The sequence below is a fragment of the Sceloporus undulatus genome, chromosome 3 (genome assembly GCF_019175285.1).
Source record: "Sceloporus undulatus isolate JIND9_A2432 ecotype Alabama chromosome 3, SceUnd_v1.1, whole genome shotgun sequence".
In the NCBI taxonomy this organism is placed as follows: Eukaryota; Metazoa; Chordata; class Lepidosauria; order Squamata; family Phrynosomatidae; genus Sceloporus; species Sceloporus undulatus.
Window position 1 is genome coordinate 83,983,868 of NC_056524.1, and position 27,905 is coordinate 84,011,772.

General features: G+C 40.0%; 1 protein-coding gene across 1 annotated transcript; it reads right to left on the reverse strand.

Moving 5' to 3' along the window:
• Positions 1-7,883: 7,883 nt before the first annotated feature.
• On the reverse strand, positions 7,884-27,627 carry EIF2S3 (eukaryotic translation initiation factor 2 subunit gamma). The gene is made up of 12 exons (XM_042459857.1): positions 27,391-27,627; positions 25,950-26,013; positions 23,758-23,885; positions 23,515-23,636; positions 22,453-22,547; positions 20,791-20,949; positions 13,780-13,914; positions 12,797-12,891; positions 12,179-12,323; positions 11,277-11,446; positions 10,973-11,145; positions 7,884-8,346 (listed from the first exon to the last, which is right to left on the reverse strand). Exons 1-12 carry the CDS (start codon positions 27,457-27,459, stop codon positions 8,283-8,285), a joined length of 1,419 nt encoding a protein of 472 aa, XP_042315791.1. The 5' UTR covers positions 27,460-27,627; the 3' UTR covers positions 7,884-8,282.
• Positions 27,628-27,905: the final 278 nt, after the last annotated feature.

Genomic DNA, 27,905 nt, shown 5'->3' on the forward strand with positions numbered 1-27,905 from the left:
TTGTATACTTTACAGTTATGTAAATCATCTGTGGTCATTATTTTTGTTTGCTTAATGCTCAACTGTAAACCTGCCTTTATTAGAACCCCCCCCTTTTTTTTTTAAAGAGAAAAACCACCTCCAAACTGTAAATTGCTTCACTTCACAGCCTTTAGAAGCAACATATTTGTTAAAAGCCCATCCCACAAAACCTAAACACCAAAAGAGAAAGACTTGCAGTAGAAACCTGGAAATGGCTGAAAACAGCATAATGCAGCCTACTGTGGAAGAAGAAAAAGACTTCCACAATTGACCACCTGTTTTAACATACTGTGTTTTATATAGGACTAAATCCTAATATTGTCCTGAGTAGAGTAGACCTGTTATATCAGTTAAATTTATTTATGTATTGATTTATCAGTTGACAACTGAATGGTTCTACAAAGAGAACTACAGTGGTCCTTCCACATTGGCTGGGGTTTGGGGCATAGGACTCCTGTGAATGTGGAAAAACCACAAATAAAACACACTCTTCTCTTTACTTACAAGAACACTTTGCTAGGAACCTCCAGGTCCTCCAATGCAACTCTATGGCCAACATCTGCTAGAAGTTGATCACAGAATCATGCTACAGATGCCTAGAGAACTGTTTTGTCTAGGAACTTACAAGTTTTCCAGAACAACTCTATGGTCAGTGTCTGGCAGAGTCATGCTGGAGGGCCTAGAGAGAACATATTAACTGTGATTCTGTGAAATCCACTAAAGTCAAAGCCGCAAATGCGGAGGACTGTCTGTATATATAATTCATGTAGAGGAACAAAAGGAAGAACAAAAGACTTCCACAAGATCTGAGAAATTAAAGGGATATTCAAACCAAGTGTGAGGAACCCATTACATGACCAAGAACAAAAAAAGAGAAAAAGGTAATGCAAACAATACATTGAAGAACTGCATAAAAGAGATGAAAGGATGGCAGATTAATTCAAAGAGGAACAATTTGAAGATTAACTTTCTACAATTTTAGAAAGTGAAATGGAAGCTGTACTCTAAGCACTTTGGAGAATTAAATCACCAGAAACAGATGGCATACCAATTGACCTGCTTCAGGCTATAGAGATGGAATCTACTCTAGTTCTTACCAAAATATATAAACAAATATGGAGCACAAAACTATGGCCAACAGATTGGAAACATACACATTCTAGTTCCCAAGAAGGGGCACAAGGGACTGCAGTAACCACATACCATTTCCTTAATCCTGCATGCAAGCAAAGTGATGCTCAAATTTCTACCACAAAGTCTTTTACCCTACAAGGAGTGAGAAATGTCCAAGCTGGGTCCAGGAAAGGAATAGGTACTAAGGATCATATTGCAAATTTACATTAGCTAACTTGTTTTTATTGTTGTGCTCCTTCAAGTTGTTATGATGACCCTATCATGGGGATTTCTTTGCAAGATTTATTCAGAGGTTTTGCCATTGCTTTCCCTTGAGGCTGAGAGCACTTGCCCAAGGTCAGTTACTGGGTTTCATGGCCAAGTCAGGAACTGAACATTGGTTCCCAGAGCAGACCAAATAATTTTCAGACAAAAATCAGCCTGTGCTTTATAAATTATAGCAAAGCCTTTGTATAGATCATGACAAACTGGATTGCTCTTAAAGAAATGTGTGTGCCACAATATTTTATTGTCCTGATGTATTTGGGGAAAGTGGCTATCATTAGGACACAATGTGGAGAAACAGAATTCTTTCCAGTTGTCAAGGCCACGCTGTCTGACAACTTGTAAGCGACACATACACATAAATCAGGATCAGACTCAGAGGAAGGAGGCAGGATAATTGGAGGAAGGAACATCAATAATTTTAGATATGCAGATACCATACTACTACCAGAAAGTAGCAGACTTCAAATGTTTAACTGAAGAAAGTCAAGGAGGAAAGTGCAAACAAAGATTTACAGTTGATAATTAAGAAAACAAAAATCATAACCACAGATGTTTTACATGACTAAAGTATATGATGAAGACTTAGGGGATTGTCACACAGACCATCCCTGAAATATCACTAAATCATCCGTAAAATGTGAGGGTGTGATCTCCAGTCACACTTATCTCCGTGATTAAATCATCATGGAGGCGTCCCATCATTAAAGCGTTCATGGAGCAGCCATTTCTCTGCATAACGGAAACTTCTGTTATGTAGAGAAATAGCTGCTCCACAAACACTTTAATGATGTGGCGCCTCCATGATGTTTTACTTACGGGGACAAGCACAACCTACGATCACACCCTCACGCTTTATGGATGATTTAGCGACATTTCAGGGACAGTAAGCCTCCGTGTGATAACCCCCACTGAAACAGTTCAAGATTTTCATACATTATCTGGTCATTAACCAGAATGCAGTCTTCAGTCAAGAAATCAGAAGTGGACTAGGATTAAATGAAGTTAATTTAGGGGCGAAACAGCCCACCCCTTTGTGCTGGCTTTGGGGCAGCATCAGAGCATGCACATGCTCTGAAGCTGTTGTTATGCCACCCTCCTGACCACATGGGGCGGCTTTGCAGTGTTCTGGCAGCACAGCATTTACATGCAACATGAGTGTGACACCAGAACACCGGGCTTTGGTTGGGGCTGCAGTGTGTGGTTGCTGCAGCCCCAACCCGGCATTGAAAGGGGCAGCATCAAGCTGCTCCTTCGTGGCCATCCTGTTTCAGCCCTTACTTAGGAAGACACACTTCTAAGTTATAAAACACATTTTCACACTCCATAATTGGGAAGCATTTTTCATTTCCATCGCTAAGAGGAAACATACATTTTAAGCATAGGGGCTTGTCAAAGAAAATATGCCTATTTCTATTTTGTTCTACGCAAGCTACGTGTAGGCATAATATCAAGAATGTTACCAAGAACAGACAGTGTTTGCCAATAAGAAAAACTGGAACATGATAAGTGCAGATTTAGTAGGAAAGCATGTGTGCCGTTTAGTGCGGTTTATAAGTACTGAGGAAACTGCAGGTATGCTGCTGTAGAACCCTTACAAGAGTAACCCATACAGCGATGCTCAAGAGCAAGATGGCTACAGTTCAGCCCCAAGAAAATGAGGTAGAAATTATGCACTTAATAGGGAAGAGAGTTCAGGGGTAAGCTGTAGTTTTGTACAGCAGATACATTAAATAGGCTTTCTCTGAACACAGAATATAGCTCTCTAAATCACCTTTGTCTTGCAGATGGAGAATTGCCTTTCCAGGAACCCTCAGTGGACAGTCCTTTGTCTTTTAAATAGGTTGCAGCCCTCCTCAGTATTGTTGAACTTAATAAAATGCCTGTTTTTAAAAGTTGAGTGAACCAAATGGGAATTTGTGGCCTTCATTTTTTAAGTGATTGGTTTTTATTTCTTTTGGCATTCTGTGTAGGTTTCTAGACCTGCTAAATTTGTCCACCCCTGCATTAATCTAAAATTTTGTGGGTATAGGTGCATCTGTCACCACACACACACACACACACACACCAATCTCTCTCCATTAATACTTATTATTTTTATTTTGTGCAGGGTGCTTAGTGGCATTGTAGATTGTCTTGGATGTTTTAGGTTTTTGAACGACATTAATTTGACAATGGGATGCAGTGGCTCAAGTGGTTAAGACACTGGCTTTGACGATTACAAGATCGGCAGGATGGCAGTTTGAGGCCCGGATGCTGCATGATGGGGTGAGCTCCTGTCACTAGTCCCAGTTTCTGCCAAACTAGCAGTTCGAAAGCATGCAAATAGGTACCACTTGGCAGATAGGTACCACTTCTCAGTGGGAAGGTAACAGCATTCAGTGGTCATGCTGGCCACATGACCACCAGAGCAGTCCTCAGACAACGCTGGCTCTTTGACTTAGAAACTGAGATGAGCACCACCCCCTGCAGTTGGTTACAGCTAGACATTCATGTCAAAGGACTCCCTTTATCTTTACCTAATCTGACAAAATCCTCTGTGTGTGTATAAAAATAAAAATATAAAGCATTTTAAAACTGCCCTTCATCTTTACGTATACTAGGGCACTGGTATGATGCAAGGGCATGACTAAAACTGATAATACAAGATAAAATACAGCGTAACTAAACAAATAATTCAGAGGTTGTTCAAACAACAGAGCAGACTAATCACAAACATAAAATGCATGGACAAATAAAGCTTGGGCCTGTCACCAAAAAAGATTACCTTAGTATGGCACAAATTAGTCACCACAAAAAGGTTCCCTTGCCATTGTACACTATGGCTATGAAAACTGACTGGGTGGCCTTGAGTAAGTGACACTCTCCACCTCAGACGAGGGCAAAGGCAAACCTCCTTTGAACAAATTCTACCAAGAAACTGTAATTGGTTTGCTTGCCTCAGGATCACTGTAAGTCAGAAATGACATGAAGGCACAAAAAAATAGTCATCAAGACTTGCCCATGTGTAACATTAATTAGAGCACATTATAAGCATGAACTGCTGCCAAAATAATCCTTGTTGAGGAAAGGTTTTATTTATTTGGAAGTTGTTGCTGGCAAAGCAATCAATACAGGTATAAGATTATGTGGCAAAGTAGATGAGAGGGCAAGGAGTGGCCTCTGACTGTGATCACGTCAGGACCATGGCAGCCACATGGCCTGCTTTCAAAGTGAGCTGCCGGTAGGAGCCAGATTATTCTGGCTCCTTTTTGATCTGGTCCAAAGAACCAGATTGAGACTTCAGAGTGGCTTCCAGCTGCTTTGGAGGTGTGCGTCTTTTGAATGCCACGTCCCCACACTGGCAAGAAGCCACCCATGTGTTTTGGGCCTATGTCACCAAAGTCTTAAGTGATCATGCAGGTTCAAGGAGCATCTAAAGCTAAATACCTGCTCTTCTGAGGGAGTACAACCTTCTTTGGAACCCAACTCTGAGACACTGAGATCCTCTACCTGTCTTGCCATGGTTCACTTGTTTATTGACATTCATACTAGGTCAGTATTTGCACAGCTTCACCAATTCAGATGGCAAAAGAATTGAAGCTATGTGCCAGAGTCACACCCACAATATTTTCCTGTAAACTGTGATCTAATCCAGGTGTTTAAATGTAATGGAAGATAAAATACAATCTTGCAAGACCTCCAGTAATGGACATCCCATGGGGTTGAGTAGCAATCCAGAATTATTTTGAAATAGACTCTGGATGTAGAAGCAGAGCAGCTGTATCATTGTTATCCCCAAATGTAATATGCACAACTGTCTAGCCAATGTACATACCAAAAGCTAGCAGAGAATGAAAATCATCAAGCTTGTACGCCATCTCTTCTGTCAGATGATTTATCAGGGCTTTATCAATGCCAATCTAAGAAATTTAGCTCTGGAGCTTTGCCCTCCAGATGTTGCTGGATCACAACTTCCATGAGACCTAGTCAGGACAGGCAATACTGAAGAAGCAGACCAAGTTTACTAAACCTCATGCTACAATTTCTTTTACAGTTTCAAAGATGCTGAGAGATTCCTTTGCACACTAATATTCCAGACTAACATGGTTATGTCTGAGAATACTGAGGGATGATGAGAATTGCAGCTCAGTATTTGGGTGGTCACAAGTGGTTTGCATCTGATTTACTTAACCCAAGACATGAAAAAGAATCTGGAAATGAATTTGTTTTCACAGAGGGCATTAAAATCTCCAGGGTTCAAGATTTCTAAGTGCCCTCAGGACCAGGTCTTTCAAAGAAACCAAAATCACTCCATCTCATAAGGAAGTATTACCTTATCAAAATAGTTCCCTCTGGATAGATCAGGTGTGGCCAAAATATGGCTCTACAATTGCTGTACTGCCGTTTCCATCAGTCCTAACTAGCATGGCCAATTGTGAGAAAAGGTGGAAGCTGCAGTCCAACATTTGGGAGGTCACACTTTGCTCATACCTGAGCCAAATAGTAATAGCCAAAGTGAGTATCAACAATTCAGGTTGTCAGCTGAACCTTCTCAAGAATGGTGCCCATACCCAAGATACACACGGTGGTACTCTTACCCAAGCACCAGATTTGGATAAGTCAATTTTACTCAGACTAGAAGGTGCATCAGAGAAATGATAATAGCAATAGCAGCTTCATTTATATACTGCTTCATACTGAACTAAGCAGTGTCCAAACGATTTACAACTGTACGCTATTTGCCCCCAATAAGCTGGATACTCAGTTTAGTGACCTCGGAAGGATGCAGGCCTGAGTTGAACTTGAGCCCTTGCTAGTATTGAACTTGCAACCTTATGGTTTTGAGTGAGTGGCTGCTGTACAGGCATTTAACCACTGCTCCACTAGGGCGCTTGTGTCATTTTCAGAACAACTTTCCCCTCTGTGTACTTTCAAATGTGATAGCAGATCTACAACTATTAAACGTTCAACTTTACCATGTGTTAAACCTGTACTGGATGGTTACCTGATGGTATACTGGTAAAGGAATGGTAAGGCCTAAAGATGGCTCATCTCTTGAGCCCTAGGAAGTTCCTACCTCTTAGTCTGTAGCACCAACATAATGTGGGATGCAGAAAACACTACTCTCTCTATGTCTCCAGAATGTCATGGCAGATGTACAACCCACATGGCCATACAAGAGAGGACCTCATAATCCTCTCCATTTTCTCAAGGTCTGTTTTATTTTTCTGGATTTTCTAAGTAAAAAATATTTAACAATTATGAATCCTCAGGAAGGAGGATGAAAGCTTGGCAAAGAAAGTGTGTTGAACAAACAGAAGTGTTTCTGAACTGACAGTTAAAGCCTTTAGTGAAGAACCCATTTCCTTCTGAATAACCAAATCTGAATCGGGAATTAAAAGCAAGTGTACAAAGGATTGTGACAATATTTCCGGATTTTCCTGCACCCAGCCCTAAATGTCTTCTTGGAAAGAAGTCGCATTGAGTTCAGCACATCTTACAGACAGGGAAATGTAATAGGATTGCACTCTCTGTGAAGTACACCTGTGTTATTTACAGTGACTGAAAAATACATTTGAAACAATCTTCTGTTGCTCACTTATTTAAAAAAATGAAATACACATTAGATTTCAGTGGGCATACATGTGAAGTGTGCTTGACCAAAATTATTACAGTCCATCTAATAAGACTCATCAGTACTCAAGAAAATGAGCACATTCAGAAATGAAGTTGCAATGGTGATTACCATTAATAACTTAAAAACCATGAATAGGCAAGTGAGCTATCAATTATCCTACAAAGTCAATGAACAGACATTTAAATAAAGCAAATACATAGGCTCACTTTGGGGAAACAGACAAGATTAACAACTGCTGATAGCAGACATGATGGGATAGTAACTGAGCCCTTTCTCACATTTTGGTAATCTTTACCCAAGTACCAGAATTGGGTAACTCAATTCAGAGATCCAGACATTTACATAGCTACCACTAACCCCAAATCCCACCTCTGTATTTTAAAAAATATGCAGTAGTGTCAGCAAATACCACTTTGCAAGTGCACACCCAACACAACTATGAAATGAAAAAGGACTTAAACTCCTACTGTCTCATTATTGGAAAAGCACAGTCTGGAGAAACATGAAGGCTGTTTTGAATTCTTGTAAGGGTATTTGTCCCCTAGAAAGCAATACAAAAGCTAGTAACTTCACATAATTTTGCATAAGCTCTTTTAAAAAACGGAGACCATATCTGCACTACTGTCGAGAAACCTGAATTATCATAATGTCCAAATATATCCACTATCTGCATTTCTGGGGTTTCATTATAAAAGATATATATGTGTGTGTGCAAGATACATGAAATAAGTGATTCTTAACCATTTAACTATAAATATATGCAAAATGCAGTGATTTGCAAGAAGAAAGTAATTGCTAGAAAGCTGAAGGTCAAACAAAACAAGGTATTGGGAAAGAAAGGGACTCATCTTCCAAGGAGAGTTTATTTTCTTTTTCATTGACAATCTTTTCAAATTTTTTGTTATTCAAGGACTTCTAAGAATTAAATGAAAAAATAAGCAATTTTTTATTTCAAAACAGATTATGTGGTATTGAGTTACATGGTTTAAAGTTAGATAAACCAGCTCCAAATACTCTCAGACAAAGTAACATAAATTAAACATGAGACAAGTTTAGGCTTGCTAAAATTGTGGATAACTAAATTCATTTTTGCCAATTGGTTTATGTGTTTATTTTTCAAAGAGGTTTGACTTCCTGTATTATGTGGATATTGGCTGTGCAACAGCACCCACACCAAAAATGCACCCCAAGTGTATGGAAAGACACAGTATCCTTTACAAAGTGGAGCACTAATTTCTGCTGTTCAGTCATCATCCACTGTTGGCTTGATTGTCACTCCTCTTCTAATCTGCCCCCAACCAATTAAACTGGGGAAAAAGGGAAAAAAGTTCTGTTACTTAAACTGGATTTTAAAAGGACGACAATGAAAAAGTAGGTTTAGACAAATAGCAGGCTCTGAACAGGTAAGTAAAGTACAGCACGTCAACTACACATGAATCCCATTAAGGACTTTTTTTGTAGCTTACCCCTCTCCCTTTTTTTTTTTTAATTTCAAGTGTTTTTTGCCACTCATGGGGGCCTTCAGGAGCAGCACTTAGAGCTCCAGACACAGGGATGTGAAGGCCTGTTAAAAAGCTGGAAAAATTAAGGAAATAATTTTTTTGTCTCCCTGTGCATATATTTTTTCCATAAAAATGGAAAAAACAGATTATGGAATGTTTTCTTTTCAAATGATGAATAAATGTTCAAGACAAGGTGTTCACATATTTCACATGTCCCAAAATCATTTCTAAAAACCGATATGAGAAGACAACTTTCATATACATCTACGCGCAGTATCAGAACACTACAGTTCCTGGTCTTGGTTTCCTTTTCTCTGGAAATATTCTTTTTATGAAAATATGTTATGTTTACTTGACACTATGAAGAACTAAAGGAGAGCTAAAGGAAACAAAATAGTTTAATCTGTTTTACTGAGGTTGATGTTTTCCTCTGTTTTATTGTTTGCTTGTTTTCTGCCTGCTCAGATTGGCAAAATCAGAGGCTCCTTACTGCTGAGAACACTGTAGCTACATTTGTAGCATAAATAAAAATAATTTAAATCTGTAATGATATTACAAATAAAATGTACACTTGTCCCTCCACATTCTCTGGAGTTAGGGGCACATGACCCCTGTGAAAGTGGAAAAACCACAAATAACAAAAACATGTTTTTATCTGAGAGAACAGCTCTGTAGGAATCTCTAGGTCCTCCAGTGCAACTCTGTGGTCAACATCTGCCAGACACTTACGATGGAATTGCGCTGGAGGAGCTACAAATGCCTAACGGAATGTTCTCTCTAGGATTCTTCTAGGTCCTTCAGAGCAGCTTTTGGTTAAAGTTGACCACAGAGTTGAGCTTGAGGACCTAGATATTCTTAGAGAGCATATTAATAAAATCTGTGAATAAATAATAATAAATAATAAATTAATACTTTATTTATATCCTGTTAGGTTCTCTGTTAGAAAACAACCGAAGCAGCTTACATATTAAAATTTTCATACAACAATGCAGCGCAATGCATTGTTCCCCACTTTCCCCCCTAAAAAAAGAATTAAACATATTACAATTAGAATAATCAATTAAAAGGAACACTTTAAAATTAAATTAAATAAAGCAAATGGGAAAGGTGGTACACAATACAAGATGGGAGACTCATTTTGGCTGGGTAATCAAATAATCAAATCTGTAAAAGTCAAAGCTGCAAATGTGGAGGGATGAGTGTGCATTCAAAATATCAACCTTGATAACTGTATGCCAAACAAAGATATATAATGAATTTTATGTTTCTAATGTAACAAAATGACTTTCAATATGTAAATTTAGGCTAATATTGTAATATTATTCGAGGGGTGGGGGGATATTTCCTCAGGGAAGACCCCCAAATGCTGAAAATTGAAACCACAAGGGCCCACACAGTCACTTTGCTGGAGGTGCAGACATGGATCCCAGTCCTACCAAAACTGTCCACCCTTATTCTAAAGCTGGCATATGACAACATTACAACTCATCTAGTAATGATTTAATGGTAGGACTGAAACTACCTACATTCAACTGAAAAAGCACTTCTATTCATGGAATGCTGATTTTCCTTTCCAAATGGAGCAATTAGCCTACCATACTTCTGGGGGTGAGGGTGTCTAACTGCGTGTGTAGGTTCCTCAAGTCATCTGTCAACTTTTGGAGACCCTATGAAATACTAAGAGATGGTTTGCTACAGCCTTCTTTTGAAATATAGCTTACAGCACCTGGAATTCCTCTGCAGTCCCCTTTCAAAGTACTAACCAGGCCTGAGCTTGTTTACCTTCCAAGAGCATTTGGGATCTGGTACCTTCAAGATTTTAAGAAATCTCTATAGAAGGAAATTTACAAAGGGATGACCAATATCAAAGTCAAATGCAGGTTCTCCACAACAGCTATGTCTCAGAAAAGCTACTGTTTTCCCCCTGAAAGAAGGAGTTGTCACTGAGCTTCCCCACCTTTGTGCAGAATAGAGGGAAGTCATTGCCCTTAACATATAGACACCATTTAGTTTGCTGCCATGGTTCCATCTGCAGGCAAATACTGTACAACCTTTTTGCAAGTACATCTCTAAGAACCTATCACCTCCCAGAGTGGACGTAGTGCTAAACCTTTCATTTTTTCTGTTTTCTGCTATATGTGCTATACAACATAGATTTGTATTTCAGGCAGTCTAAAGCAGTACCACAAAAACTGGTGTCTGCAGACCAATGTTGGTCTGCAGCAAGTTTCAAGAAAAAAAGGAAATGTTTGTGGCCCCTGGACACAAATATGGAGTGGTTTCTGGCACACTGGAAAAAATTACATGCCAATCAACCACATTAATAGCTCAAGAAGTACAGTGAAAGCTATGCAACTGTCGGATTGCACTGGCAGTGCAATGTTCCATCTTTCAAGAGATTTTAGTGCTGTATTATTTCAAACCAACTTACCGCCAGTGTTTCTCAACTCTTCTGCTAAGGGCAATTTTTTCTCCTACTTCAGTGCACACAGGGTTAGTTAACACTATTTTGCCCAAATCAGCTTTCACTGCGCTGACCCGTCCCCCAGTTGATAATGATCCTATGTTTACCATTAGGACTTCATTTTTGGATAGTTTTTGCACCTGCAAAAGCAAAGGATCTCAAAGTCAGATACATTTCTTACAATTAAAGAATAAATCATCCCTTTCAACTACCAAAAAGGAGAAGCACTTCATCCCATTCCCCCTATTTTCACATGGAATATCTAGCTAACCTTTGCAGCTTTCTTGTCTCCCTCAGTGCGAACACCTAGTAGTCGCCTCAGCAAGAAGTAGGAAATTTCAAGTTCTGTGAATATCTCAGGTAGTGCTCCAACTGCACCAAGAACTTGCCCCACCATTCGATCAGCTCTGCACAATGTTGGATCAATCTTGGTGCCAACACCTAGAAATTAAGTAAGTCTGCGTATATGTAAAACATGTCACACATTTTCATGCATCAGATTAATTTATGCAACTACAGTGAGGGCAGCACTGAGTGCTTTACAAACAGAGGTACTGTTATTTCATATTTAGGGAAAGCTATGCAACTGTCGGATTCTCCCAAAGTTTGCCAAGCTACTCAAACCAACTTATAGCAGTTCTTCGTTTTCATGTTCTTTGGCTAGCTTTCTTACTTAACGTTATTTGCGCTGTTCTGTAATAATTCAATAATGTATATGTAGCACAAACTCTACATATACATCTACATAGGAGTGGCTCTATTTCAAGCACACAATCATTCAGGAGAAAGAGAGAGCTGCTGGAAACCAGCCTACTCAATTCATCTACAACCAAACAAATGAAAGTGGTAGTTTTCTCCTCCTTCAGCTAAGAGAGAGCTATCAGTAGACATGCTAGTACTAAAAAAAAAGCAGACCATCTTTACTATCCTGCCAGCAGTTCTTTGTAAGTGCAAATATTAGTTGTTATATGAATGTGCATTTACAGTACTTTAAGCAGCATTTTAATTTTAAAAAATTGTGGCTGATACATGATTTGCAAAATACTATAATAAAAATATTGGGAGTTATCGTGAAAAGAAATTCTTTTGTATGTATTTTCATAGATATGCACAAATTTCTGCAGCTTCCTCAAACTCTTAAACAGGAAGGACACAAATTAAAAACATACATACCTATAAGGCCTCCTGGAACAGCATATTGTAGGTCATTGTGTTCTGCAAAAAGTGATACAATTTTGGAGAAGATGGGCTTGCACATAAGTTTTCCTTCACTGTCCTTTGAGACAATACCTGGTCTCACTTCCAGCTCCTGGCCTACCTAGCAGACGGTTCAAGAAAGTGGTTTATTATACAACATGATAGTCCAGACAGTGTGACACTAACTAGTAGCATGAAGAGTAAATTAGTGATTATACTATTTTTAGCAGAATACTAAGAAACATTTTATAACACAGAGTTGCAATATAGCACTTTGTACTCTGTTTTGTTTCAAGTTTTCAGTTTTCCTCATAGCTCTACATAAACGTAATGATTTAGAAATACTAAAATTACCACAGTTAAAGCTTAAGCCTGAGAACCTCACAAGTTGGTAGTGCAGAGTGGCATGAAGAGTTTAAAATATGGGCAGGATTCATTATTTTAAGGAAAAAGCCAAGTAGTTCACAAGCCATACCAAAGGTCTGAAAAACTAAGTTTAGCCCTCTCTTGGGCTGGTGCCAATCACAGATTCTGTGCTTCACCTTTCTTTTTCAGCAAGATCTTGGAAGGCAGCAATGGAAAAAAAGACAGTACCTTTAATACACCTTTCAGAATGCTACCACCAGCTACACCTCCTTTCAAGTCATCAACTTCACAACCAGGCTTATTGACATCAAAAGATCTAATAACTGAAAAAGACAGGCTTGATCAGATACACAATGAGTGATCACATATATCCCATGCTAAAACTTACTGCAAGAAATGAAGTTTAGGTAATTCTTTTACCTAAACTATATTTAAGGCCATATAATGTGACTGTAACAAACACATCAATGGTTCAATGGTTTGGTGCTTGAGAAGTGATATCCTCTTCAGATAAGTTGACCATATAGTCAATCGTCTTGTAATCTGCTGTAAACCTCACCAAAGATTGTCCCAATGAAACAGGTAGGATATAAACAGGTAGGCTATAAAGTAAACATCGTACTGTTAAGCATGGTATGCATGTGTTTACATGTTCCTTCAAGTTGCCTGTCGACTTACAGTGACCTCATAATTTCCAGTGTTGCCTTAGACAAGGAAAACTCAGAGGGGTTTTGCCAATTCATTCCGCTGAAACAGCCTACAGCACGTAGTATTTTTGGTGGTCTCCCATCCACGTGACAACTCTGCTTCACTTCTAAGATCAGATATGATATGGTGTTTTTAGGGTATGAGGTACAATTGCAAACTCATACTCTCATGTAGTAACTAACTCGTAACATCTGTCATATAAATACACTTTTTAATGTGACTGATGTGAATGGCCTAAATTTATATCTACTAAATTCTAATCTTAACTTCAATGTTGTTTAATTTTTAAATAAGAAGATAACAGTAGCATTTTGAACAAGTCAACAAAATCAGTTGAATTTAGGTGAACATTTTTATTATGTGAAAATATAATACATATCAATTACTAATCTTATATACTTACACCAAAAACACGTATCTTTACAACACTATTCTAAACAGCTAATTTAGACTGTATTATTAGAAGGGGATGTAATTCTACATCCACAACCTATCCAACATACCTATAAGCCTTGGCTCTGATGTGAAGTCTCTTAAGGGCACTGGAATTTTCTTTACTATGTATTCACAAACAACTTCAATGTTGTATTTCAGTTGGGCTGAGATTGGAATAATTGGAGCTCCTTCTGCAACTGTACCTGATTGGAGAAAAAAAATACATATTACAATATTTTAAAATAAACAGTGATAGGAAGTAGCTACATTGTGTCAATTGCTCTTATTTTTCTCTACTGTCAAGGAAACAATGCCCAACTGTTGGGAGCACATACCCTTTCCAGCCTCCAAAACAGAAATAAGGAAAGAGTTGTTTAGTATTTATTTATTTATTTATATCTTCATTATCTAACAGCCCTCACAGATTTGAGTCTGTAAAAGCAGGATGGTTCTCTGGAACAAAAAAAACGGCTTACAATGAAATAATCATAAATGGCAATACATTAGTATTGCTTATTGAGAGGCAGGCATCTGAGAAAGAATGCCCAAGACCCAAAGAAATCAGTGTCCAAGGAAGCTCTGGAGGTTCTCTCTGGTCCAAAAAAAACCACAGAAATAATCCATTTTGAGACTGTTTTAACTGGCCTGGCTCAGTGCTAGGGAACTATGGGAACTGTAGTTTTGTGAGATATTTAGCCTTCTTCGTCAGAGAGCTCTGCTCTCAATAAATTACAATTTCCAGAATTCCCTAGCACTGAGCCAGGCCAGTTAAATGGTCTCAAAATATTATTTCTGCAGTGTGTTCTGGACTTGTATCTTCTGAATAAGAACTCCTCATACCATGTGATCCATTACTGTTTAAATAAAGCAGACTTTAAAAAGAAATTCACTAGTCAACATGGGGAGCTGCTGGTTCAAGAAAAAAAGATTTTGAAAAACCCACTAGGAGAAGCAAAAACTTTGTATCAGCAACAATATATTTCTGGATCACAACCAAATACTTGCTTGGCACGCACTAAGAAAAACTATAATGGGGAAGAGAGAAAATCATAAACTCCTTGAACACATGTTATTTTATTACTATATCATGTAAAATTTGGCATGTGGAACCATTGTTTTGAAGTCATGCCCAGATGTGGGCCAAGAATGTAGAAGTTCTAATCCTAATAACTATTGTTTTGTATAAATCACCGAGAAGTCAATGCAAGTTATTTCCGATTACATTTCTGATTACATGTGGGTTAGTGGTTAAGTGTAAATTTACAGCGCTATATAAATAAAGGATAATAATAATAATAATAATAATAATAATAATAATAATAATAATAATAATAATAATATGCCAATTCTGACAACTGGAAGACTGGCAGTTCGAGGCCCGAGTGCTGCATGATGGGGTAAGCTCCTGTCACTAGTCCCAACTTTTGCCAACCTGCACTGAAAGCATACAAATCCAAGTAGATAAATAGGTACTACTTTGGTGGAAAAGTAACAGTGTTCAATGCAATCATGCTGGCCACATGACCACTGGAGTCGTCTACAGATAACGCTGGCTCTTTGGCTTAGTAACAGAGATGAGCACTGCCCTAAAGTCAGTTACGACTACATTCATGTCAAGGGATTACCTTTACCTTTTTAAGAGCAGAGACAGGTCAAATTTGCATTGCGTAAGACCGAAATACTAAACTTCACCAAAAAAATAAACAACAACCACCCTATTCATACCAAACCCAGACTCCTGCCTAATTAAGTCCAGCTTTTAATAGATTCATGATTAACTAGCCTGCCTTCTGTTTCAGAAGGGGGATGAGATAACTAACAATGAGACAATCTTGCTAGAGACACAAGAGGCTTCACTTTCTTCTAACTGGAAATGACTGAGCATTCTCAGGAGTACTATATATTCCTGTAGGGAAACACGGGATTTGCATTTTTCTCTACCTATTGAACTAAACCAAACAAGCTCATCCTTTTGGGAAGGGAGATACTTTTATGCCTGGAAAGCCTTTTATGGTCCTGTGTGAACTAACAAACAGCAAGCTACCAATGTATACAGGGTGGGCAATTTCAATGGGGGAAGGGTCCAATTTCCCCCAGAGACACACTTATCACGCAACACAGAAAATCAGCAGAGAAGTGCTGCTTGGAAGTCCATTCTCAGTTTCAGTTTGTTTGTTTTTTTTGGGGGGGGGCTGGAATGGCTTTGGCTATATGTTCTGATCCTGCCCCCTGACCACTATTTGAGGCATCTAAGAGCAGTCCATTTCCCCCCATATATTATTGGTGGGGAGAATTTCACAAAAATATTGAGGGGGGCAATGGCCCACATGCAACTCACAGGTTGCCCTTTGTCCACACAATGTATTACTGTTGTTATATGCATTCAAGTTATTTCCAACTTATGGCAACCCAAAGATAAACCCATCATGGGTTTTTCTGGGGCAAAGAGGGTATGACATGCCCAAATTCATCCAGTGGATTTTCACTGCCAAGTGGGGAATCGAACCCTTCTCCATAGTCCTAGTCCTATGTTCAAAACACTACATCACACTGGCTCTCATACAATTTATTTGTTGTTGTTGTGTGCCTTCAAGTTGTTTCTGACTTATGGTGACCCTATCATTTCTTGGAAAGATGTTCAGAGGAGGTTTTGCCATTGCATTCTCCAGAGGCTGAGAGCATGTGACTTGCCCAAGATCACCCAGTGGGTTTCATGGCCGAGCTGGGAATAGAACCCTAGTCTCCAGAGTCATAGCCCAACACTCAAAACTATATGCCATGTTGGCACTGTATACCGTACCTATACACTTGTAGCTTGGGGTGCTCTTGGATTCAGGGATGCTCCTGGAAGGCCAGATTGCTGCAGTGGTGGTGACCACCTTTGTCTGCTTCAGCTGGTGTTCCAGCTGTTCCCTTTCCTGGGGAAGGTAAATCTGGCCACAGTGGTTCATGCTATAGTTACCTCTCGATTAGAGTATTGTAATGTACTCTATGTGGGGCTGACCTTGAAAAATCTTCAGAAGCTGTAGCTTGACTTGTGTCAGATGTACATATTAGAGACCATGTAAGTCTTACAAGCACTGCCCTAGCTTCCAGTGTGCTTCTGATCTCAATACTAGGTTCTGGTGTTGACCTACAAATCCCTAAACAGTTTGGGACCAAGATAAATAAAAGAGCTCCCAAGGAAGTAAGTTTGGCTTCACTTGTTTTAAGCTTTTGGTGGACAGATAAACATTGCTATTCTGCATGGCTTTTAATGTTCAAAATTGCTATGTTTTAAAATTGTATTTTAGGATTGTTTTTAGACTGTTTTAAACAGATTTAAATGTATTTTAAAATGTTTTTTATCTTTGCATTGTTTCAACTATTTTTACTTATCAGCTCAGGAGCCGTTCTTGGCAGGGAAGTGATAGGGAAATGCAGGCATACCTTAGGCCCTATACAGACAGCCAAAATAAAGCTGCTTCGGGTCACTTTGGAGGTATGCTGTTTACATGATGCATGTGTCTTAAGAATCCAGAAGCTGCACCAAAGCTGTGCACAAGTCCTTAGGATTGGATTGTGGCTTTGGTGCGGCTTCCGGGCTCTTGGTACGCATGTATTATTTAAAGAGCATTCCTCCAAAGTGACCCGAAGCTGCTTTATTTTGGCCTGTCTGTAAGGGGCCTTAGTTTTAAAAGCCTCTGGCAAAGACACTTCTTTTTACTAAGTATTTTTATACCCCTCCAGCCCCTGCCCTTTTTCTCCTTGTCCTCTGTCTTCTTCAAAGTTTTTCAGCAGTATTAGCATCAGGAAGATGGTGAAGGGCTGGACAAATACAATATTTTTGGTGTCAGGATTCAGGAGTGTGTCTAAAATTAATATTTTAATTTAAAAAGCTTGAGTTGGGTAAGTATAAGATCCTACTGTAGCTGTTAACTGCTGCCTACAACAGGAAAGGTAAACAGCAGCTGCCTCCAGAATTCCTTGCTAGTATATATGAACAGCCAAAGAGAGAAAGGGGGAAAGCAGATAAATCTGTCTCATGAGCTACCTCAGCATGTTAAGCACACTAAAATGGAAATCACAAGAAAAGTGGAGGCTGGTGGGGGGAAAAGGCACCCCTGGATACATTTTAGAAGAAACCTTCAAGTTATCTCTACATGGTTCAAATCATTTTTTTGCTTACTTATGCAAGGCTTACCTCACAGTTGTTTTATTTCACATGTGCATATTCTGGTATCTGTTTTGGGGTGCAGAAATCCATCCCTGTTCTTTCCATGTTATTTCTGCCTTTGGTATGAAATTTTCTGTTGAAGTAATGCCCAGGAATACACCTACTTCATTAACTGAAATACAATTACACCTCAATTGACCAAGTTGATGTGTTTCTGTGTTGTACTTTTTTAACACAACTTTGGTACCAGAGGAATAGCTGAGGAGTAACATGGAAAGAATAGGGATGGGTTCCTAAACCATAAGTAGACCAGTTCAACATGTTTAAGCAAACATTTTATTCAAAACAAATATTATGCGCAATTGAAATGAAACAACCAGGTCAGATAAGCTTTGCATAAGTAAACCAAAACATTTTGAATCATCTAGAGACCACCTAATAACTTCTTGCAAAATGCATCCTGGCATGATTTTTTTTAACTTTCAACAGCCTCCACTTTCCTTAAGATTTCCAGTTTGATGGTAAAACTTAGAGATCTATGCTTTTTCAACAGACCAGAGTAGCAGATGAGACAGGTTAATTTGCTTTATCCCTTTTCTTTCTGCTTGGCTTTTCATACATAGTAAGTGATTCTGGAGTCAGGTTTTCATCTTGCCTGTTGTATGTTAACACATACAACTACAGTAGGATCACCTAAGTAGAATCCCATTCTTTTCTAGGTCAATATTTATTGCCTATTTTTTTTACTGTAAACACACTGCTACAAGTTGAAAGTCTGCCTTTCTTCAGCCCTCCTTCTCCATCCTTGCAATGCCAATACTGCAACAAACTTCCAGCTAGACAAGACAAGAAAAGAGTGGCTCATTCAGGCTCCTATACATAAATTTTGTAAAAAGAAGCTTCTTTGTCAGATGCTCTGTTAACTGATGTATGGATACCTCTATCTCAAATGAATTAAATAAAGATCTCTATTGAGGGCATTAGATCTGGCAATGGTTCCTTGGTGGCTGGAGAGAGAGGGCCCCTGGTACTCACCCCTTCTCCTGTGTCTTCTGGCTGGCTTGCCACTCTGACCTTGGCCCTGCTTCAGGCTGGGCAGAGGTGATGCAGAGAAATCCCTTGCTATGGCTTTGGGCTGTCCTGTCCTCTGAACCCTGATCCTAAATGGGCTGAGCAGAGATGCTGAGATGGGAAGTGTCCATGACTTCTGGCCAGTTTCCTCGCTGATCCCTGGCCTTAAACAGGCTGGGCAGAGGTGATGTGGAAAAACAGAGACATGGAGGGGATACCCCTCACCCTCTGTTCCCATGGCTCCCATGTGCTGCAATGCTGTTTGCAGAAATCTCCTGTGCTCCCACCATGAAAGGGGGCAGCTTTGGAGGAGAGAGAGAGTCATTGGCAAAGCCAAGACCTTTCTCCAATCCTGGGAGCCCTTGCCATATTAAGTCTTTCTTCATGCTTCCAAGGCAGCAAGATAAACAAAGAGAAGGAAAGACTGGAGTGGCTGTAGTGAAGAAGTTGCAGAGCAACAGCAAACACCTCCTACTGGAGTGATAGGCAGGACAAGACTGGCCTTCTAGGATTAGCTCCAGCCACCTGGGGTCACCAGAAGGTCTCTCTCTTTACTTCCTGCCTATTGGAGTGAGTGGGTGGAGCATAACCCAAACTACAGGATGTGGGGGTCTTATCTACTGGGAAACCAGAGCAAACAAGAACTTTCAAGGACAGAATTAAAGGAGGCTAAAATATTATCCAGGGACCAATGATATTACTGAACCAAATAGATATCAACTTCAGATGGAATGCTAACTGCCTGGTTACCATATTCAGTGCCTTACTCCATTTGACATTCCCACACTCTGTTATATTACAAACTAGGAAAGAATTGCATATAACTTGATTGTTACCACTTGGATACAAGATACTGAACCCTGTGAAGATGCAAAACAATTTTTATTGTGATTCTACAGGTAAGTATTCACCAATCTTGAACATGTTAGGAAATACTGGCTTGTAAGGAATTATAATATGATAACAGTTTCTAAAATGTCATCTATGGTTGTAAAGTATCCAGGCACCAAGGGGCACTACATTTCATTCTGTACCTTTAACTCTGAGAGAGCCAGCAAGGTATAGAGGTTTGAATGTTGGACTATGACACCAGAGACCAGGGTTCAATTCCCAGTGCAGTCATGAAAACCACTAGTTGACCATGGGCAAGTGAATGCTCTCAGATTCAGGAAAGACAATGGCAAATCTCTGGAAAAATTTGCCAAGAAAATTTCATGATAGGGTCACCCTAAGTCAGAAACTACTTGAAGGCACACAACAACAAACCTTTCAAACTTATATAACAACAAGAAGTTGTAAAAAGAACAATTGCTGCAAACAATAATGGAACAGTAAACAGTCCTTCCACCAACACCACTTCCAGATGCTGCACAGAAACCACAGCTGCAAGCAAAGCTTCCCAGCTAGTATCCTGATAGCTCTACAGGAGAGTACTGCTACAGATTACCTGATGTGATCACATATCTTCAAATAGTTGATGGTGAGCCATAAATGTTGTACAGTTTAATATACTAAAACCAGTTACTTTGCTCTTAAATCTCTGCTGTACTACAGAACATACGACCGATTGTTGAACCCTTTACCTAGCATTAGGAAATGATTACTCACATTTCAGACCTCAAGGGCTAAGTAAACGTTTTTTTTTTAAAATGTTAATCCTCTAAACCCTACTACAGTGATCTTTAGAATTCTGAAATGAATAGTAAGTTGTCATATATTTATCTCAAAGAAGCATTTAACACACAAAGCCATGTTTTGCAGTTAAGAGTTTAACTCAGGATTTCTGTTAAGGGTCCACTTGCTGTACAAGGATAAACTTCATGGCAAAGACAGGCTTTCTTTGGAAACTCACCTTGCACAAATGCTAGAATTTGCTCATACTGCTCCTTGGCTTGGCTCTCTTTTACCAAATCAATCTTATTCTGTAGAATCAGAATGTGTTTCAGTTTCATAATTTCTATAGCAGCTAAGTGTTCTGAGGTCTGTGGCTGAGGACATGACTCGTTGCCAGCTGGAAGACAGAGTGACACGTAAATACATGCAGCAATTATACTGGTCAAAGACCGAATAAATTTTATTACTATTACTACATGGAGCAAGGTATAGAAGTCTAGTCCAGGTTCTTTAATCAAAAGCCAAGATGCAGAATGACCACCCCTTCTAATGTCTGAGTACTATTTCTATATAGGAATATTCTGAACTTTTGATACTGCACTCTATTACATAATTACTGAAGAGTGATCATTGTTTACTGTTGGTGTTAATACAAGTCTTCTAACCTAGTTTGCAAGGAGTATTGGGGAATGAAGAGCCATTCTGAGGTGTTCAGACTGAACTGCATTTTTTATTAAAAAAAACACACCTGAACTTTTGCGTACAGTATTTTTAAAAGGCTTGGGTAAGACATTGCTGCTCTCACTTTTGACATAATTAAAAGTAGATATACATCCTAATACAGACAGGCCAAAATAAAGCTGCTTCAGGTCACTTTGGAGGTATGCTGTTTAAATGATATATGCATCCTAAGAGTCCAGAAGCCGCACCAAAGTCATGCTCCAGTCCTAAGGACTGGAGTGCAGCTTTGGTGCAGCTTCCAGACTCTAAGGACACATGCATCATTGAAACACCATGCTTCCAAAGTGACCTGAAGCAGCTTTATTTTGGCCTGTCTGTATAGGGCCATACAATACACACATGTGAGCTTTAGGGTACAAGCAGAACGCCCTGAAGAAATTCTTACAACCCAAGAATAAAGGGGGGAAAATGAAAATCTAAAACTTTCCACCAATAAAAATGTAGGCTATGATTGATTTTTTTACAAAGAATTAAAGTAAACATGACACACTAGGTGCAAGATGCTAACAATACATGAATTGTTTTTTTTTTTTAAGGAAACAGACAAATCAGTGGAGAAGATGTCTGGACTGGGACTAAGGCAAAGGTTAGATTTAATTTTTTAACTCCTGCTGCAGTGACAATCTAGAATTTTGTCTCCTATCAGCCCAAATGCCTCTACTAATCTGGAAGAAAAGATGTCACTGTAATCTACTGGGAATCTTCTGCCTAATAAAAAGAGCAGGTACATGAGGTTTGCATGGGACAGCCACGATCCATATCAAAATCACAGTAGGCAAAGGATAAAAGCACTCCCATCGGTCCCCCTTCCTTAAGATGACATCACACAGTCAATAAGCACATTATGGACTAGAGTTGTTTTATACATTTTATGACATAAAATTCATATATGTCAGCAGTTCCCTGGCAAAAGCATATAATACAGGCTCCCAGATGATTGACTAAGTATGCAACATTCACTTTTGAAGAATCTGAGTTGTGTGTCTATAATTACACCCAACCACTATTAAAATGCTAGTTATTCCAGCTGAAGTCAATACTATGCACCATGTATTTCTTTACATAATAAGATTCATTAACTGTGAAAATGCTAGCCAGCTATTAAGATGCCACAGTGCTACACCAAAACCAAGTGTCAATTTCCCACGCTAATAATTACCTATTAACAACAGAGCTGCATCCATGACAGCTGCTCCATTCAACATAGTAGCCATCAAGATATCATGGCCAGGACAATCCACAAAGGAGACATGCCTGAAATTGAGAACAGTAGAAGAAAAAAATAAGTTGTATTCACAAGCAAAGTGATGAACCTAGTATAAATAATTAAAAAGTATGAAGAATGAAAAGCACGCAGCAGCCATGCATTAAAGAAATGTACAGAACAGACTGCTTTTATAAACACCTCTTTAACACAACTGTTACTATCTTCTTCCTAAAGAAATTGTAGAACTCTGATTGGCTCAGCCTGTCCATCCAACCAGGGAAGGTTTGAAATGTAGGAGGCACTTGATCAGTCCTCACCGCCCCTCTGCTCTTAGGAAGGAAGGCACTACTAGACTCACCACTGCCTGATTAACTCTTTCACAGAGAAAAGTGTCTCTATTACACATCACCTCCAACACTTCTAGGGCAGGATGTCACACTGCCAGAAGAAGCCCCAGAAGAAGCTCAAACTGCTAATAACTTCTTTGCTTTAGTAAAGTTCTGGCTTACTAAGGGCAAATCTGGTAACAGATCTTCCTGCAAGGATAAGGGGCAGCAAGTAACCAAGCATGTTAAACCACTTTAGAAGGTATCCTGTTGGACAAAGAAAGCTAAACTCTATAGCAGCAATCCTCCAGATGTTTTGGACGTATGACACCTCGTCAAACCTAGCTAAATAGCAAATGTTGAGAATTATAAGAATTACAGCAAAACAATGCCTGGATGGACACATTTGCCCACCTCTTATTCCACAATGTAGAGGGAATCTGCAGGATTTCAAACCAGCAAAACACAATGTGATGTCTTATGAGCAGCTCAAAATATAATTGTACTGAGGGGAGCCCCAACAATCACTTTTAACCTCCCCTCAAATGAAAACTAGTTGCAGATATGTTCAGGGCATATATCAAAATTAAGCAATTAAACTGAGAGCTCTAATTATCCTCCTACTGCAGAAAAAAACAAAACAAAGGCAAACTATGGACATTCATTCATGCTGAACTAATCCTGTCACCTGACTAGTTTAAAATTCCCTTTGGTCCCAGGAATATCTGTAGGGAATTCGTCAGGTGTACTGCTCCCACAGGATCGGTAACATTCTGGTCGAGAGCAACTTGGATCATCAAGTTTGTAGATCTGTAGAGAAAAGGCACAATGAAGGTGCAGTTTACCAATGGCTAGCAGTGTTCGCTAAAGAATATAAAAGCATGACTGAAATCAAAATAAGCAGTTTACTAGAGGCAGGGTGGTGACAAACCTTAGCATTAGCATAGCCCAACTTGATAGTGATGTTTCTTTCCAGTTCATTTTTGAATCTGACAGTATGAACTCCAGAAATGGCTTTTACTACTGTTGATTTTCCATGAGCCACATGGCCAATTGTGCCTAGATTTTAAAAACAAATGTTTGTCAGTTTCAGAGAAATCTTCTACAAGGATTTTATCAAACCATTACTATCCCTCTTAAAAGTTCATCAGACTACCTCCATGCACCTGAACTAAGAGGTCCTGTAGCCACAGTAGTCCTAAGAGGTCCTGTAGCCACAGTCACCCCTCCTTTTTCACAGGGGATCTGTTTCGGGGCCCCTCGTGAAAACTGAGTTTTGCTTATATTCAAGCCCAATTGGCTTGAATATAGGCATAGGCATGTGCTCCATTCTTTCCCCTTCCGTTCCTCACTCACACATAAGTGAGGGATGCAAGATCACGAAAATGGAGGGAGTACTGTACAGTTCAGATTCACTCTGTCCTACAAGTGACTTGATTATCAACAATTAAAAAAAAGTTAGACTTGCCATCACGTGTTCATCCAACAGCTTTTAAAATAGTTTTATTTCCACAAGTATCTTAAAGCAATTATTTTAGTGTCTGACAACCATCTAATCCAGGCTTATTAACTCCAGCAACAGATTTCTTCCAATAAATAAATGAAGCTGAGATTAGTACCCTCCCAATTAATGGGAGAACAAACTGGGTCGGCTGAAATCGTCCTGTATACATTACAAGAAAAGCCATTTCTGTTTTCAGTGATCATACTGAAATTCCCCTCTTAATACGTATGCTTTTGAAGAACCCTCTGTAAGTTCTCGGAGTAGACATACTTAGGGTGTTGTTGGGCTGCAACTCCCAGCATCCCTAGCCACCATAGTCAAAGCTGGGCCTGCGATCCAACAACATCCAAGGTTTCCCATACCCACAGTAATATACTGAATGAAAGTTTGTTTGTTTTTGAATATTCAGAAGGAAAACACAAAATATCTGTGTGACACCTTGAAAGGATTAACTTCATAATTACTAACATGTAAAGCAGCTACACTGCTACTACACAAAGGATTTTGGATGTCAATATGCAGAACAGGAACATCACAACACACATAGAAAACTATTTTTTAAAATGCTGAACTCTCAAAAGCCTGATATGACATGGATCTGCTATTCAAAGGAAAATATTAGACCCTATATTGGTTACACTCTAGCTCAAAGACAGAACATATTAGCTTCAATATGCTGTTGAATTATAAGCCCCAGTCTTTCATTACTGGTTATACTGGTTAGGTTCAACAACCAGTTCAACAACATCTAGATAGCCACCTTGCTGTAGTTACAAGCGACTTACCTGAATCCTACCCTATTTAGGCACTCAACCCCATCTGCTACTCTCCAAATGTGTGAGATTACAATCCCCATCATGCCGATCATTGACCATGCTGACTAGATGATGGGAATTGTAGTTCAAAACATCTAGAAGGCATTATGTTGGTGGAACCTGTATACAGTATTTTTTCAGAGACAAATACCACAGTCTCATTTGAGAAAATTATCCCAGGAACAGCATAGCAAGCTCAACTGGAACAGTGCAAGAAAATGGGATCGTTGGCTAACAAAACATGTTGGTGAAGTACAGCCTAAAACATATAGAGACAAAGGAGATCAAAGTATAATCCAGCAGGTAGAGGGGAAACCAATAAAGGTGGCTTGCTGGAAATGCAGCATTACTTTGGAAAGGAATTATTTGTTTGTTCAACACTTAACTTCAGAACAAGAAAAAGCTAGAGAAAATTCAAAGTGAAGTAAGATTAATTCATTAAAACAAATGGAACAAAATCAGCTCATAAAGTATGTACAATGTACATCCCAAGGGGAGTATGTTCATTAAAGCATTGTTAATATACAGAAAGTAGATGTCTCTTGTATTAACTAGGACAAAATAAAAATTATGCTGATTTGTTGAAGAACAATTAGTCCCCTATACAAAATTACATGTCCTTATTTCTTAGTACAAAATCAATTAGCCTTTTGTAACAGAGGTCCCATTTTGTGCTCAGTTGAGACTTTAATGTGAGAAGGGAACACAACTCTTACAGCTCTTTCTAAAGCCGCCTCAGTTCATAATGAAGTCCATGAGTTCAGCCAGCATGCAACCAATACACTTCTATCTTTTGTAACTTACCTATATTAATTGTTGCTTGTCTGCTGATGACTTCTGGTGAGAGAGGCGTCAACTTAGTAACATCCTGCGGAGAAAAGATCCCCAGTGACTCCCAAAGATTTAAAGGAACTTCTTTAGCAAATATATTACATTGTTATATATTTGGAGAAAGAGCTGCAAATGTTAAATCTTTGTTTTTCGCCAAAATACAGTGAGAAGGAAAATGTAAAGCTCATTTGTTTATGGTAAGTCTGTATTTAATCCCTCCTTTTATAAAACTGTATCATGTGGCATAAATTACCCGTATTATAATCAAACTATGAAGTTCCAAGGAAAACACTGACCCTTCTCTGGGATGCAGTTCACACCTCATTTAAGTTAGAAAGAGCAGCTGGATAAAACTGGATTTCCATCTTCTTCTTCTTCTTTTAAAATGCTTGTAGCCTGAACAATGTTTAAGCATTTCTATGTTGACAACTTCTGTCAGGTGTTTAATCAGTTTAACCAAAGCTTGTTCGTGGTACAAAGTGGTTTACAGGTTGTTTATTGCTTACATGAACTCAGGGAAGGAAACATTCCTATTTCCCAATGGTAAAACCCAAACTAAGCTCAAGCCTACCTGACAAAACCACTTACATTATCCGCTTACTCCAAACCTCAACATACAGCTGTAAGATGATCAATCCAATGGCTAGTCACCTAGAACTGAATCCATAGTTAAGTGTAAACTAACTCTGCAGCCCTTCCCACTGATTCAATGGCTTTGCTCTGGGTCAAACTAGCAACTGGTTTTAGGCTGTGAGGATCACGCATCCCTCCCGATGCTGCTGCACTGCATCTCCCAGCAGCCATTGCCAACAGAGTCAACACGGAGAATGCTGGGAAGTGAAGTCCAATGACTTCTCAAGGCCTGCATGGCTCCCACCCCAGTTTAGGCCTATATGGCACATGGTCCTGGAGAATACAGTGTAGCCACGCTGCACCTTCCTTTTGCAGCTTGTGACACATCAAGGGGTGTGTGTGTGTGTTGTGTGGCTACAAGTCATGTAGGGCTTATGGAGGCCCTGAGGCCGCATGATGGGGCTTCTTGGCAAGGTCTGTTCACAGGAGGCATGCCGCTGCCTTCCTGAGGCTGAGAGAGTGTGACTCGGCCAAGGGCACCCGGCAGGGTTACAGAAACATGTGTCAGGTGAAGAGTACAACCAACTGAGGCACATCCTCCGCGGTGGGCAGTGTTTTTGTTCCCTTTGCGGTCAGTGGCCCTGGCGCCTTCTTCCACGACATGCAGCATGGGAAGCGGTGAGGCCGGTCTGGGTCCGGGCCAGCCACAATCCCTGGCCCCTCGGGGAAGGCAAGGGCAACCCCTCCCAGGAACCTTGTGGGAAGGGGTCGCCTCAAGTCGGAACAGCCCGCCCCAAGGGGCCCAGACCCCGGCCTCCCTCCTCCTCCTCCTCCTCCTCACCAAGGTGCTGAGATCCTGCCTTGAAAGGTGCGGCTGCCCCAGCGTCACTCCCGCCTCGTCGCCCGCCATCTTGCTCGAAAGGAAGCGTAGGCGTCTTCTCAACCCGCCTGACCCCTCGCCGCCACAAGAGACGCCTCGCCTCCCCCGGTTCCGACGCCCAGCTCCAGGAGGCGCCGAGGAAGGGACGCTACGCCGAAGCCTTTTTCCCCAGGGCTAGGGAGCGCCTCGGGGAAGGGTTCTGAGTCCGTTCAGGCAGTAGGCTAGACAGCCCCTTAAGGACCCCGGGCTTGGCTGATGCAACCGGCGCTCGGGGAGAAAGGCGTGGCCGGTGTGCGCGAGGAGGGAGTGGCAATGGGCGGGGCCTATGGAGGAGGTCGGGGTTGTGCTGCTCCTTGTGGGCGGGGCCGCATGAGGCCACGCCCCTCCTCCTTTAGCTTGGAAAGAGGTGTTCCAGTGAAGTCCAGTTTTGTAGCTCAGTAATTGTGTGAAGAGGGGCTAGCTAATAATAATCCCTC

What these genes read in the sequence shown, in the direction of transcription:
- EIF2S3 (XM_042459857.1), bottom strand. Translation starts at nt 27,459, where the DNA reads ATGGCGGGCGACGAGGCGGGAGTGACGCTGGGGCAGCCGCACCTTTCA. An exon ending in ATCAGAGCCAAGGCTTATAG is followed by an intron (nt 12,892 to 13,779) that starts GTATGTTGGATA and finishes TGTCTTTTTCAG; the next exon opens with TTATTAGATCTTTTGATGTC. An exon ending in GAGACAAGAAAGCTGCAAAG is followed by an intron (nt 11,146 to 11,276) that starts GTTAGCTAGATA and finishes TTGCTTTTGCAG; the next exon opens with GTGCAAAAACTATCCAAAAA.